The 15,116-nt window shown below is 42.1% G+C and overlaps 1 protein-coding gene across 3 annotated transcripts in view; it reads right to left on the reverse strand.

Annotated features, from left to right (window-relative positions):
• Positions 1–10,898: 10,898 nt before the first annotated feature.
• Positions 10,899–15,116, reverse strand: part of CBLB (Cbl proto-oncogene B) — a 206,214-nt gene continuing 201,996 nt past the window's right edge. For all 3 annotated transcript variants that reach the window (XM_029082023.2, XM_029082024.2, XM_029082022.2), the window contains one exon: positions 10,899–14,957. In XM_029082023.2, the coding sequence (XP_028937856.1) occupies positions 14,701–14,957 (257 nt within the window). In that variant the 3' untranslated portion in view covers positions 10,899–14,700. The remainder of the gene's footprint in view (positions 14,958–15,116) is intronic.

Here is a 15,116-nt window from a genome sequence, read left to right on the forward strand (position 1 = left end):
GTGTGACCTTGGGCAAGTCACTTAACTTCTCTGTGTGTCAGTTACCTCATCTTTACAATGGAGATTAAGACAGTGAGCCCAGTGTGGACTATATCCAACCTGATCATCTTGTATTTAATGTCCAGTGTTTAGTACAGTGCCTGGCACACAGTAAGTGCTTACCAAAGACCATAAAGAAGCAGAACAAATAAACAATGCTCTAGAAATCCAAACCAATTTCGGCATTCCTCATCTCCTCATCTAACCCTTTTTCTTTATGCACGGCAAAGAGCGTACCAGGTCCAAAACCGTAAAGATCTTTCCTGAAGCTTTCCTATTCCTATGTTTCTCTTATTAATTTTAGTCAAAAGATTCTAAACTCTCAGGGCTCTCTGCAGAAAAGGTGGCTCTTCTGAGGATTTTTGGTGCCATATTTTCTCTATCCTTCTAATATCTGTATTCTCTTTTGGAACTTTTTTATCATTAGACATTGCCTCCCTTAGCTCCCTTTCTCTCCTTGCAGTTGCTTTCCTGTCTTTTTTTCCATTTGGTCTGATTTACTGATTTTTATTATTTTTTTTTGCTGTCACTGTATTAGCACCATAAGATGGATAATAATGTCGCATTCAAGCACTGTAGCTGCTGTGTCATGAAGACAGCTTCAGCTGGCTGCCACAGTTCTGAGACCAAGGGGAGTGCTGGGAATCGGCCTTACATTAATTAGGAAAAGAAAGAAAAAAAAGGAACTAGGCTGAGGACGCTTTAATTTCAAAAATGTACCTCCCCAAATACCCTAAACCACAAATAACTAAGAGATTGCCAGATTGAGAAGGCATTGCTAACAAATGGGATTGAGAAAAGTTCCTTTCTAGAGGTCAATCCAACAATCTGTCCAATGTCCCCATGAAGTAGAATGGCATCGGCTGTATTTATGCGTAGATGAGAACCTGGGGAAACCGAGACCGAAAAACTGCTAAATTTTGCTTGCCGTCTCTGTGCAAGGTATCGACAGAACAGGCCTAGAAATGTTTCCCAAACTTTAGTCTAGAAGTCATATCAGCAACAATGGTATCCAAGAGGCCTTCCCCGACTGAGCTCCCCTTTCCCTCTTCTCCCTCTACCGCCCTCCTTCACCTCTCCGCAGCTAAACCCTCTCCTCCCCTCTCCCTTTCCAACCCCTCAGCACTGTACTCGTCCACTCAACTGTATATATCTTCATTCCCCTATTTATTTGGTTAATGAGATGTACATGACCCTGATTCTATTTATTTGCTATTGTTTTAATGAGATGTTCTTCCCCTTGATTCTATTTATTGCCATTGTTCTTGTCTGTCTCCCCCGATTAGACTGTAAGCCCGTCAGAGGGCAGGGACTGTCTCTATCTGTTACCGATTTGTACATTCCAAGCGCTTAGTACAGTGCTCTGCACATAGTAAGGGCTCAATAAATACTACTGAACGAATTTACTGTGTGCAGTTGCCAATCCACCTCCGCACCAAACAAAAGCTCCTCAACACCGGTTTTAAAGCACTTAATCACCTCGCCCCCTCCTACTTCACCTCGCTACTCTCCCACAACCCAGCCCTCACACTTTGTTCATCTAAATCTATCCTCCTCACTTGTCCACATCCCACCTCAGGCCTGGAATGCCTTCCCCTCCTCATATCAGACAGATATTTGCTCTCCCCCACCTCAAAGCATTATTGAAGACATCTTCTCCAAGAAGCCTTCTCTGACTAAGCCCTCCTCTCCTCTCATTCATTCTGCACTGCTCTTACTTGCTCCGTCATTCATCCTCCCTCCCATCCCCGCAGCACAGGTCTGTATATGTATATATCTGTAATTTATCTATTTATTTAGATTAATATCTGTCTCTAGCTCTAGACTGTCAGCTTGCTGTGGGCAGGAATGTGTCTATTATTACACCGTACTCTTTCAAGTGCTTAGTAATAATAATTATTATCGTTAAGCGCTTACTATGTGCCGAGCACTGTTCTAAGCGCTGGCGTAGATACAGGATAATCAGGTTGTCCCACGTGGGGCTCAGAGTTAATCCCCATTTTACAAATGAGGTCACTGAGGCACAGAGAAGTTAAGTGACTTGCCCAGAGTCACACAGCTGACAAGTGGCAGAGCCGGCAATCGAACCCATGACCTCTGACTCCTAAGCCCGGGCTCTTTCCACTGAGCCACGCTGCTTCTCTAAGTACAGTGCCTGGCACACGGTACACGCTCGATACAAATGAATGAATGAGTGAATAAATGAATAAGTGCTAGGGAGACTACAACAGGCTTAGCAGACACAATCCCTTTCCACAAAGAGCTTACAGTCTACAGGGAAGTTATCTACCAATACTTGCCCTCGATGTAACAAACATCGGAAATATAAAGCCATTAACTCCGGTGTTTCGGTATCTTCTCAATGGATTTCTGAATTGGGCTACCGGGATCTGGCCACGTTTGCTAGCTCCTGGAAAATGCTGGAAAGATCAGAGGCTAGTGGTGGCTTCGACAGATCTAAACGTTTTAGTCTGAAAATGAGACGTGAACAGGCAGCTGGATCTGACACCTGTGAGGTTCTTTTTTTTTTTTTTTTTTGGGAGTCAGCATTGGAACGGAACAGCTCCATTATTCAAACCATCGCAGGTTAGCGGTTCTCAGAAGCCAAGCAGCAATTTTTAATCAAAATGGGGACATAATTGCTTCTCAATATGCAGCGCATTACCCTCACAACTCATTAAAATGAACAGGATCAGTCTGGATAATATCCCGTGCATTATGTTAAGGAGATGCCTTTATTGCAGTTCGTTTAACTAGAAAACTTTCTGATCACTTGGAAACCCTCCTGTATCCTTGGGAAAGTTTCACTGCATTATCAGGGAGGATGAACGGAACAAAGATTCAGCAGGTGTGTCGTAGGCAGACAATCAGAAAATAGATGTGCCAGAATTAGTTGGCGACAAGCACTCGGGATTTACACGGTTCATTATTTGACTCTCTCGAAGGGACGATTGATTCCGTTGTCTAAGGCCAGAGAAGATCTGGGCTACAGACTCGCCTGCTTTTTTCGTTTTTTAAATTTTATGGTATTTATGATGTTTGTTAAGCGCTTGATATGTGTCAAAGACTGTTCTTAACGCCGGGGTAGGTACAAACTAATCAGGTCGGACGTAGTCCCTATTCTGCATGGGGCTCGTAGTCTAGGAGGGAGGGAAACTTGAGGAAACTGAGGCCCAGACAAATCAAGGGACTTGCCCAAGGTCACATACCCGAACAGTTGCGATTAGAACAAATTTCCTGCGGACTCCCAGGCCCATGCTCTCTCCACTAGGCCACACTGCTTCTCCAGGCCATAAGTGAGGCGACTCAAAACAAATTCCGAAACTGCGCACAGTCAAAGTCGGCCAGTGCCAAACTCTCAGACCTTGCGCTCCAAGGAGACCTTCCCACTGAAACCGGGTCAAGCTATAATGCTACTACTACTAATAATAATGTTGGTATTTGTTAAGCGCTTACTATGTGCAGAGCACTGTTCTAAGCGCTGGGAGAGATACAGGGGAATCAGGTTGTCCCACGTGGGGCTCACAGTCTTCATCCCCATTTTACAGATGAGGGAACTGAGGCACAGAGAAGTTAAGTGAGTTGCCCACAGTCACACAGCTGAAGGTGGCAGAGCCGGGATTCAAACCCACTACTCGGGAAGGTCGCTGAGGTTACACAAATCTGGCTGCTCACCCTCCACCTGGACTCACCAGGTCATGATTCACAGCCGGACTTTTCCCACCAACACATGTCGCCAACTCTCAGGAAGAACAACGGAGAATGCAGCTTGGCCTAGTGAAAAGAGCACGGGCCTTTGGACATTGGATATTCATCCCATCCTCAGCCCCACAGCACCTATGTACAGATCATATTATAAACTATTTATTTATATTGATTTTGTTTCCCCCTCGAGACTGTAAGCTCAGGGTGGGCAGAGAACATGGTCTATCACCTCTGCTGTGGCGATTGACTGCGAGCCTCACGTGGGACCACCCGATGACCCTGTATCTCCCCCAGCGCTTAGAACAGTGCTCTGCACATAGTAAGCGCTTAACAAATACCAACATTATTACTACTATACTCTTCCAAGCGCTTACAACAGTGCTCTGCACACAGTACACACTCAATAATTAGCACTGATGATGAATCGGATCTGGGTTCTCATCTTGACTCTGCCGCTCTCCTGCTGTGTGACCTTGGGCAAGTTGCTTAGCTTCTCTGTGCCTCAGTCTCCTCACCTGAAAAACGGGGATACGATACCCGTTCTCCCTCCAACTAAGACCGTGAGCCCCATTTGGGTTGGGGTCTCTCTCTAGCAGGATTATCTTCTATCGAGCCCAGCGCTTAGCACACAAGTGCTTAACAAATACAATCATTTTTATTAACAGGTCTCTCTAAACCTTAACAAGCTAAAGGACCAAAAAAATCAGAGAAAATAAAAATAATGAAGGCATACATACATCCGAGATTACCCCTACCTATCAACAGGTGCACTCCAAATAGGTTGGGTTCTGATTTTATCTAATAAGAGGTACCTGAAACTCTGTCCCTCTGACCACAGCGTACTAGTGAAGCAGCATGGCCTGGTGGATAGAGCACGAACCTGAGCGGCAGAAGGACTTGGGTTCTAATCCCGGCTCTGCCATCTGTCTGCTGCATGACCTTGGGCAAGGCACTTGCTTCACTTCACATGGGGGTGAAGTACCGTGGCTCAGTGGAAAAAGCGCGGGCCTTGGAAGTCAGAGGTCATGGGTTCAAATCCCTGCTCCGCCACTTGTCAGCTGTGTGGCAAGTCACTTAACTTCTCTGTGCCTCAGTGACCTCATCTGTTAAATGGGGATTAAGAACTGTGAGCCCCACGTGGGACAACCTGATTAACCTGTATCTCCCCCAGCGCTTAGAACAGTGCTCTGCACATAGTAAGCGCTTAACAAATACCAACATTATTATTCACTTCTCTGGGCTTCTCTTACCTCATCTGTAAAATGGGGATTAAGACGGGAAGCCCCATATGGGACAGGGACTGTGGCCAACCTGATTAGCTTCTATCTAACCCAGCGTTTAGAACAATGTTGGACACATAGCTCCTATCCAATACCATCATTATTAGTAGTGCTCTTAGATTTACCACTCACCTTGTCTCATACTGTTTTATCGTTTCCTCTTTCCCTCAACTTTGAGTCCCCAGGGAAGCGGGGACCGTGACTAATTCTCACCAATGATTTTTTTCCCCAGTGCTTAGCCTAGTGCTTTGTAGGTGCTTAATCAATACCATTTCCTCTACCCCACCGTGGCTTTATAGGGGTACCGGTTACTATTCTGAACCAAATCAGAACCGACGGGAGATAGGCTGCAAATGTATATATACCAACTGCCTATCCAGTGTCAAAAGTAGGAGACGAGCTTCAGAGGGATTTTCTTTCCGGTCAAGGTAGAACAAGGCTGATTGGGAGGTGAGGGATTACCTCCAGGGCTGACAAATTCAATCTTGATCCTTTATTGCTGATTGTCTCAGTGAAGGGTCATCATCGGCAGGGCCCGCTTTCCAGGAGGAAATCGGCTAGGTGGAATTCGAGAGAATTATCTGAGGAAGAAGGGAGATGAGTGACCATATCACTTATCTTTGAAAGTCTAAAATTCAATTGTCAAAAAAAATCAATCATCTAATGTTCAGCCGTTGACAGTCCAATCATCTGAAGTTACGATGATGGATCAGAAGCAAATTCTGACACAAAGCTGTCAGATTTTTCGCTGCAAACTCAGGTATGGTCCTCAAAGCGATCTTTTTTCCTTTCTGTGACTTTCTCTGACGGTGGTAGGGAAAGGGTCAGACAGGGAATCTTCAACTCTGTCATGACCAAGCACCTAGTACAGTGCTTTGCACACAGTAAGCGCTCAATAAATACGATTGAATGAATGAATGTCCAGTTATAATTATCATTATTGTATCTTTTAAGTGCTTGCTACATATCAAGCACTGTTCTAAAGTGCTGGGGTTGATATAAGTTAATCAGGTTGGACCCAGTTACTGTCCCACATGGAACTCACACTCCGTGTAGGAGAGAAAATCGGCACTGAATCCTCATTTTACAAACGAGGAAAAGAAGGCACAGAGCAGTTAAATGACTTACCTAAGGTCAAACAGCCTGTACTCTTTCCAATAGGCTACGCTATTTAAGCGGCCAAATTTACCTAGTCGTTGGCAGAGCCTGCTGAAGGTGAAACTATTTTGGGGAGATCTACAGGCATAATTTACAAGGGTTGGTATTCCTTCTGCACCTACAGTGCTTCAAGGTTCGTGTCTGTGGGGCTACGGTTTGTTCAACTAAAAAGACCATGGAAAAGAAGCAAATCGCAAAATACCGAGGATCTCAAGAGGGTGTGATTGAGAAGCAGCACAGCCTAGAGGAAAGATCATGGTCCTGGGGGTCAAGGACCTGGGTTCTAATCCCAGCTTCGTGACCTTGGGCAAGTCACTTAACTTCTCTGTGCTCCCTCATCCGCAATATGGAAATTCAATTACCTGTTCTCCCTGGGACTGCGAGCCCCACGTAGAACCTGATGATCTCTTATTTACCCCGGCGCTTAGTACGATGCATGGCACATAGTAAGCACTTTCGACAAGTAGCATGACTACTATTAAGAATGGTTCTAGCTCCTAAATCACTATGGAGAGTTGGTTGCCATGACTGATCACGATTAAAAAAATGAGAACGGGTAGTCTAATTTTAAGCAGGGGCTTATAAAGAGTTAGGAACAATCTCACCGATGTTATCCGGTTACACCCCGGCAAGCATCTGAACCCTCCTTTCCTGCGGATAGAAGTGAGGTGGAGTAAGGTGGGGTGACTTGGCCAGTTACGGTCAAAGTCACGATGAAGTTCGTTAGATTAGGCCCCATTCACCTAATGGCCCTCACTTAAAATTCCCCGAGCACTCTACCTACTCAGAAAAATGAATCTGTAAGCTTTCATTGATCTTAAAGTAGATTTTAATCAGCAGCGGAGTGCTTGAGTGATTTATTTAACTTTCCGGGTGGAATCGAAACGCTTGACCTCTGGAAGTGAATAGACGTTCCTATTATCAATTTCAGATACCCAACCAGGTTAATTTTAAGGGGTTAATAGGGAAAAGGATTGACTCCTCATAAGCTCTTAAAGCCTTTTCTGCCCTTTGGGGTGCTTAGGAAGTTATGAGTGGAACAAAAGCTTTGGTCTTTGCCAGTCAATGGACTGATAATGGGACACAGAAGGATATTCAAACAGAATTTGCAGTGTCCTCATCCTAGCAATTTTACAGCACTTAGCGATTAACAGCGTGACAGCCGCAACACTCTCGGTAGGTACTCAATTGAGCCTTCCGCAAGAAGCAGATGTTTTTTATTTAACCTGGGTGAATATTTTGATTTCTTTCCTTTCTACAGTCAGAGATCCTTCTAAGATCCAAGTATTCAGATCATCCCTTCCATCCTATAGCTGTATCAAGGGTTGGTCTTAAAAACAACAAAACAAACTAGGGCAAATCAGTAAAATTGTCATTCTACCTAACCAAGGTTCTGCTATGGTGATTTACCATTTGCCATTTGGGGAATACTGGTTCCTTAGCTGTAGTAGAGATTTTCAGGTGGGCTCCTATTTACAGTGTTTTTAGATTGCCGAAAGCAAGGCTTTTTACGACACAGTCCAGGTTCGTGGACAAAGCCAACTTCACAGATGGATGATAACCTGGAAATGTGTCTTAGTTCCTGAAAAAAGGTGACGTAATGATGAATCTGAGGTCAGTCGGTATCATTTCTGCAAGCCACGTTTTCCATTTTTATGCAAATTCTTACTCGACTGCATCCTGATGGTTTTCAGGCCTTACCTGTTTTCTTTCTAGGGTCAGTACATAGGTTAAATTGCAGAACTATGCTAAGTCATGGGTTTCAAACAGAGTTTGAAGCTGACCTAGGGTTGGTTTTGCGAATAAACTTTTATGCTTTCTGTCCTGGAACTTTGGCATCTGTCTGTGAAAAGAAGATAACTGTAAACCCCCGCACAGGGCTATTCTCAAAAAAATTGACAGCAAAAAGCTTTTCCAGTTTAAATTGCTATATAGCATAAAATTTCCACTGTATTCAGAGCAGCTAAAACACCTGGGAAAATCATCTTAATTTAGCATTAAAATATAGGTATTTTCCCTAATTTGCAGGAAATAATAATAATAATAATGTTGGTATTTGTTAAGCGCTTACTATGTGCAGAGCACTGTTCTAAGCGCTGGTGTAGACACAGGGGAATCAGGTTGTCCCACGTGGGGCTCACAGTCTTAATCCCCATTTTACAGATGAGGGAACTGAGGCACAGAGAAGTGAAGTGACTTGCCCACAGTCACACAGCTGACAAGTGGCAGAGCTGGGATTCGAACGCATGATCCCTGACTCCAAAGCCCGTGCTCTTTCCAGACAAATGGGCATTTCAGATTGCTTTGCACACAGTAAGCGCTTAACAAATACCGTCATTATTATTATTAAAGACATCTGAAAACACAAACAGAAAAAAAGAAACAGTGGTATGACTACCTTCTTTGATCAATACCTGCACGTACATGTTTTGCTAGGAAAAACGTCCACTGCATCCCAGGCCTATAATCTTGAAAGTCAAAAGCAGGACAAAAATGTTGTGGCAGAGCATTGCCAACATCACATTTTCTGGTGCTCTCCATCAGGAGTCGATCAACAATATTTATTGAATGCCTTCTGAATAGAGACTATCATCCTAAGTAGTATGCTAAGGTGAGTACCACTGAAGGCATAATCCCTACCTATAAAAAGTTTACAGTCTACTGGGGGAAACAGACACAAAATCAATTACAAATAGGAGGAAGAAATCCTCACGTAGTAGAAAATGAGATGTGTGAAAGTGCAATGGAAAGGAAGAACAGAAGTGCTGAGAATAAAAGTAGGGAAGGTATGATCTGGGGAGAAGAAGGGTTTTGGCAGATTGAAGGGAGAGCGAGTTTCAAGAGGGAAAGAGAGAATAAATCTGGGATCGGAGGCAGGAAAGATGAGAATGACACATGATGGGAAGGTGAACTTGGGAAAAATGGAGAAGGCAAGCGAAGGTATAGTAGAAGTGAGTGAACAGGCAAGTACAACTATGCCTGGGTTTGTTTTCTCAACACATCGATCCTCTTCTTCAGTAACAGACTACAAGTTGCCTTAGGATCAGTTTAGCCTAGGACTGCCGTGGACCCCCTTTACAATCACTGACCTTAATGGCGTCAACTATTTTTTCCTGAGCTCTAAGATGCTTTGGATTAGGAGAGGTAGAGACAACAATGATTACTGGCCCTTTCCTTTCCCTTCCCTGCTAGAGAGGAAGACGACTCCAGATCTGGGAGAAAGGCAGTCGGAACTCCTGTCTGGGAGCTGAGGATTCCGCGCTTAATCCTGGCTGCCATCAATCAATCGCATGAGCGCTTACTGTTCCATGCACTTGGGAGAGTACAATACAAGAGATGGTAGACACGTTCCAGGTCCACAAGGAGCTTAGCGTTTCTAGCGGGGAGACAGACGTCGATAGAAATAGATTATGGCTCCACACTTCACCACTTCGGATCTCAGATTCCTCAATCATAATTTAATGAAATCGCTTGTAATCCTCCAGAAATGAGAGAGAAATCCTACTACAGTGCCATACACCTTGGGGAATTTTCATCCCATCCACTCATTCTGCTCCTTCCAATGCCAGTAGGTTGAGAACACTTACCTGTAACACATGCATTTAGAGGTCAAAGAATCATAAAATCATAGTCATCAGATTGCAGGCTATCCAAGTCCTTAAGTATCCTAGGATGTCAGGTTCTGCTGATTTAAAAGCATCTAGGTTTAAAAATATGCTAACAGTTTCTTCCACTCTTCTAGTTAGATTTTCCAACCTTTCATCATAAAAGGAACCTGCTCTGGACAGCTCTTCACCTTTTAGGTAGGGAGAGAAGTAGGAGGGAAAGAAAACGGTCAAAACTCCCCATCTTGTCCTAGGTAATCTGCTTTTCTTTCCCATCTAGTCGAGGAGAAGGACACGAGAGAGACGAGACGTATTTTTCTTGGTTATCCTCTTTTGCTTAATATAATTGAAGATTTTTACTGCTTTGTATGCCTTGTTCTCCAACTTGCCACGTACACCCAACGTGGAAGAGAAAGGAGAGGTGAAGTGTCTTAACTTCACTTAATATTTATATATATCTATATATCTATATATAGATATATAGATATATATAAACTAACCCTGGATCTCAGATCCGGTTCATCTAGACTGTCATCAAGGGTACTCAATCCAAGTCTGCATGACCATCTTTGCTCTAGGCACCCAGAAGAGGGTAATTTGGAGCACTGCATAAGGAGAAGTGAGATGCAGGAGAAATGAGGAGTGTTTTCCCATATTCTACAATGACTACACAACCTCAGCCTCTTACTGGTACTTCAACCATATCGTGCTGAGAGGAAGGAGCCCAGCATCCAAGGGCAGCATCATAATTCTCCCTCTCAGGATAAACCAGAAGGGGGAAATCACAGTAATTCCCATATACAAGCAGAACCACAGAGGAGTCAAGACGTAGAAATGACGCACCTAAAGATAGAGGGATAGAGTTGTGATTAAGAACCAGAATTCTTAGTTCCCTGGTAGTCTATCCACAAGATCTAGCTATTAGAATACTATTAGGCCCCTTCACAACTTGGACATAATTCCATCACAGTCATTTCAATATCATTTCAACTGTCACCCATTTAAAGACAAATCCACCGGCTCAGGTCTCGTAATTGAACCGCTCAAGTGGTAGTAACGGTTTGTGTACCCAAAAGTTTTACCATTTCAAAAATCAAGAACTGACTCTGTGTTCTGTTAACATTCATTTTATAAAATACCTTACAAGAACAGATAAAGTACTTGAGGTTACATAATAACCAGAATTGAAAAAGAATGTTGAATAAAATATAAATTAATTGAACACATAACTATGTTTGCCACATGTTAGACAAGTTTAAAAAAGGCTTTTTTTTTCCCCGATAAAATAGTTATTTGGAAGAAAACCCTTCAAAATGAACTCTTTCAGTCTTTTTTAGGAAATTTTTCCTAGAAGCTCTAATTTCCAGGTGAGGCAGTACATGAATTTGTTTAAAATAGACTGTTTGCTTCCAAATCTGTAAATCTCAAAACACAAATTAAAAAGTTAACTCAGTGCAAAGTAAAGCTTCAAGTTGAAATTTCTGAGGGGGAAAAAACAAAACAAAAAACCAAAACAAAAAACTAAAACCCCACACACAAACCCAACAACCATATATGAAATGCTTCAGGTACAAAACAACAAAAACAAAGTTCACATTATGAAGAAACCTTTGAAAGATGTGTTCTTGGAATGTTAAATACAGACACAGTGAACTGTGTAACCGGGATTCAATTAAGACTATTTGTATGGGAGATACCCTGATTTTTTTTGTACATCAGCAACGCTCCTCTTCGCTTCCAGATCAAAACATTCATCAACACAAAAGGGGAGGGACAGGAAAATGTCAGAAATGTCTTGAAAGCCACTGTGGAAAGGGCACTCCACCACGGAAACCTAGAGGATCGGACATCAAGTCTCCAACAGTTTCCCTTTCTTATCATATGGGCATTGATTAAAGTAAACGATTCTGAATCAGATTTTTGATATTTCACAGGAATTCAGACCTTCTGGAATTGCATGAAAACACATTCTCCAACTGGAAATCATTTTTCTGCTTTTACAGAACAGCAAAGGTTTAGAATACAATCCGTTCTAACAGACCCCATTTCTTCACTAGACATTTTGGGTAGAACACATAGGGAACAGTTGTCCAACAGTGCATTTCTGCCTGGCTGCAAACGTGACATGGGGCACGGTAAAACAGTTGGGGTCATCTGTCATAACAGCACATCCAAAATGAATATGACACGGCGAGTTTTTGTTCCCATCAGATTTTGCTAGAACAGAACTCCTCAACATTTTGTGACAAATGGGTAGCTTACTCAACAGATTCCTCCCAAGTCATTAAATCCTATGGAAGAGACAACTTTTTGCTTTATTTCTAATTAAACTGGCTCCAATTACCTCTCCTATTTTATTAGTGATTGAAATGATTTAGTCTCCAACCTATTTCCTGGGGTTCAAAGACATTTCAAAAATGTATTCAGTTATGAAAATTAATGTTAGCGAGTGAGCATAATGCAGAGGAGACTTTGAAATTAAAGAGTTGCTGAACATGATACTATTGTCTTGAGTAGATAATGGATAGTGTTCATTGATTGAAAATTCCTGTTCAAATTTAGAAATGTTAAGTCCTCTCTCAGAGCTGTTTGAAGCCTTACAGGAAATTCTGGTATATAAATCTGCAGGTTTTTTGGGTGGTAAGCCATTATTTTATCATTATTCTTTTGCTGGCACTTGGAATAGATTAAGGAATTTAAGTGAAGTTGCAACTTTTAACTTAATAACATGTATGATCTGAAGTTTATAACTCCAATGATACCCACATGACAAAGAGCCAAGGAGCAACCAAATAAAAAAAAAAACAAGGTTGGAAATCACGCATCCTGCCCACATGGCAATGAAAATTTAAATACCGAAATCAAGACCACAGAGTGAAACTGAATTTTAAAGTTTCATATAGATACTGACTAGAGGAACATCTAAGGCAAGGTTCAAATTCTCTCTCAGAGAAAAAAATCAACTCAAAATCACCTACTGACAACAGAATTGAAAACTCACGGCCCAACATTCAAAGATCTCTTAACATCTTGTGTCATGGAAGCCTGAAAGGCTCTAAAATGGGTGTGCGCTCCTTTGAAAAATACATTTTAAAATGAAATGAGCTTTTTCCAACAACAGATTTTGATTCAAGCAAACGTTGTCCCAGTGAACTGTCTGATTTTAACTCGATCTACTTTGTCTCTGAATTTGCTGTCATATCTTTAGCATGAACTTTTTGAACATTATTAGGCACATTTCTCACTGAAGTCAAGTTCATTAAGTAGTCTTTCTTTTATTATCCAGGCTACCTGCAGAACTTGAGGAAAAATAAAAAACACACGCACAGATACAACATAAATACGGCTTCCAAATTCCTCTTTGGGTCACCTATTTTAAAAAGGAGGATTCCTCAACTAAATTCTTAGCCAATTATGATCACGGTCATCATTTTCTGACTTGCTACAAAGTGAGAGACCCAAAAAAGTTTTGGGTTTGTCATTCAATGAGAATCTCGCAGATGAAAAATCAGAAAAATAAATGGAATAAAAAAAACCCCCAACAACAATGAATTAAGACTGGGATCAGCCTGTGTCCATTGTGCTTTAAAAATTGCTACACGGTTTTCAAAGAACCACCATTTCATTCTAAGGCAAGGATATTTTAGGTGCTTTCCTCTAATAAGAAGAGACAATGAATGAGTCTAGGATTAAATACTGACTCTAATTTGGGCACAGGGAGGAAATGACTAAGAACTCAGCAAAATATATTGCCACACAGTAGCATTAGCACTTAACAGCGAACCAAAGATTTAAAGTTTCCCCATCAATAAGAACCAGGTCCTGGAGTTGTTATGAACCACAATATCATCCCTCAAACCGGAAATGAACTGTACTCTGCTTTGCAAAAGGTAGGACCATTACTTGACCTGAACATTATTGAAATAATTCAGTGAGATGGGCCCCGCTCTTTAGCATGCCCAAAGGATATGCAGGCATAGATAGCTGGTGACCTAGTTATGTAACTTTAGTGCAGTATTATCATATACACTGGGGATTTTTTTTCCACTATCCACAGCTCAGGTTATCTAACAACCTCTATGATGGTGCAGGGCCGTGCCAATGTACATGATTGCATGGGTGAAGACAGGGAAGATTCACAGCCACCGGGCCCAAGGTAAACAGACAGGCTACCCTACATCACCGACAAAATTCCTTGGAAAAGGCAGTTCTGACAAAATAATGCATTATACATTCGGAATTTTTTTCCTCTCTCTCAACAGTAATGGTATCTCAGAATAAAAGACTCTCAGTAGTGAAGGCCACATCTATTTTTTTTTTTTTGCATTTGCTTGATAAGTTGAAATAAAAAAAAAACCACAACAACTTTAAAGCATCTCGTAAAAGGGAGAAATGGAAATGAAGGGCACGAGGGAAAACATCATAATCAAACCGGAGGATTTAACTGACGAAAATGCTCAGAGCAGACCTGACTGCTCCGCAAAGCATCGTGAGCAGAAAACATGGTACAGGTAACGACTAGAAAACTGTAACTTGCCAACTTGTAAACAAGGAAAGAGCATTTCACAGATTCAAAGTTCGTGGGAAGTAAACTTCTTTAAATTATTTTTTTGTCAGTTCAACCCTGATTTAAAAGTATGGCTAGCAAAAATACATAAGCCACAGCCCATTTACATCTTAAAACAGCAGCTCCCTTTGTTGGAAAAGCTGCTGAAGCCAGGTTCTCTTCTAATAATGGAAAAGGAGAGGAAGAGGAAGAGAGAGAGAGAAAGAGAGAGAGGCAGAGAGAGAGAGGCAGAGAGAGAGAGAGAGAGAGAGAGAGAGAGGAAGGAGTCTTCTTTTCAGGATTCCAGCTCTCATTCTGCTCCCTCATCCAAACTCCTGAAATTCCTCATCTGTCACAGTCCAAGCTGCTATAGATTTAGACGTGGAGAGACAGGGGGAGGGAAGGCAAACTCTCTTAAAATGCTACGGGCCACATCAACATTATTCTGAGCTATTTCCAAAGCTCTCTTCACTTCTTCAAAGGAATAGCCCTCTCCCATAAGTTTTGCAATCTTTGCATCGACATTTTCCAAGGCAGACTCAGGGCCGAAGGCTTTCCTGTGGTGAATTTCAGGTGCAATCTTGCGCGGGACTGGTTTAGGGGGTCGGGCTGGTGCTTGTACGTCTGTTTAGAAAGAATGGAAAAAAAACATTAGGAAACGAAACAGAAAAAGAACATTTGCCATATTTACAGCGATAGTTCGTTCCAAAAACAACATCTCCCCCTCTGGGCAAAATATTTACCAATACTCAAACACTGCCCAACACTCCATATAAGGTAGTC

Source organism: Ornithorhynchus anatinus, chromosome 17 (assembly GCF_004115215.2).
Source record: "Ornithorhynchus anatinus isolate Pmale09 chromosome 17, mOrnAna1.pri.v4, whole genome shotgun sequence".
Taxonomy (NCBI): domain Eukaryota; kingdom Metazoa; phylum Chordata; class Mammalia; order Monotremata; family Ornithorhynchidae; genus Ornithorhynchus; species Ornithorhynchus anatinus.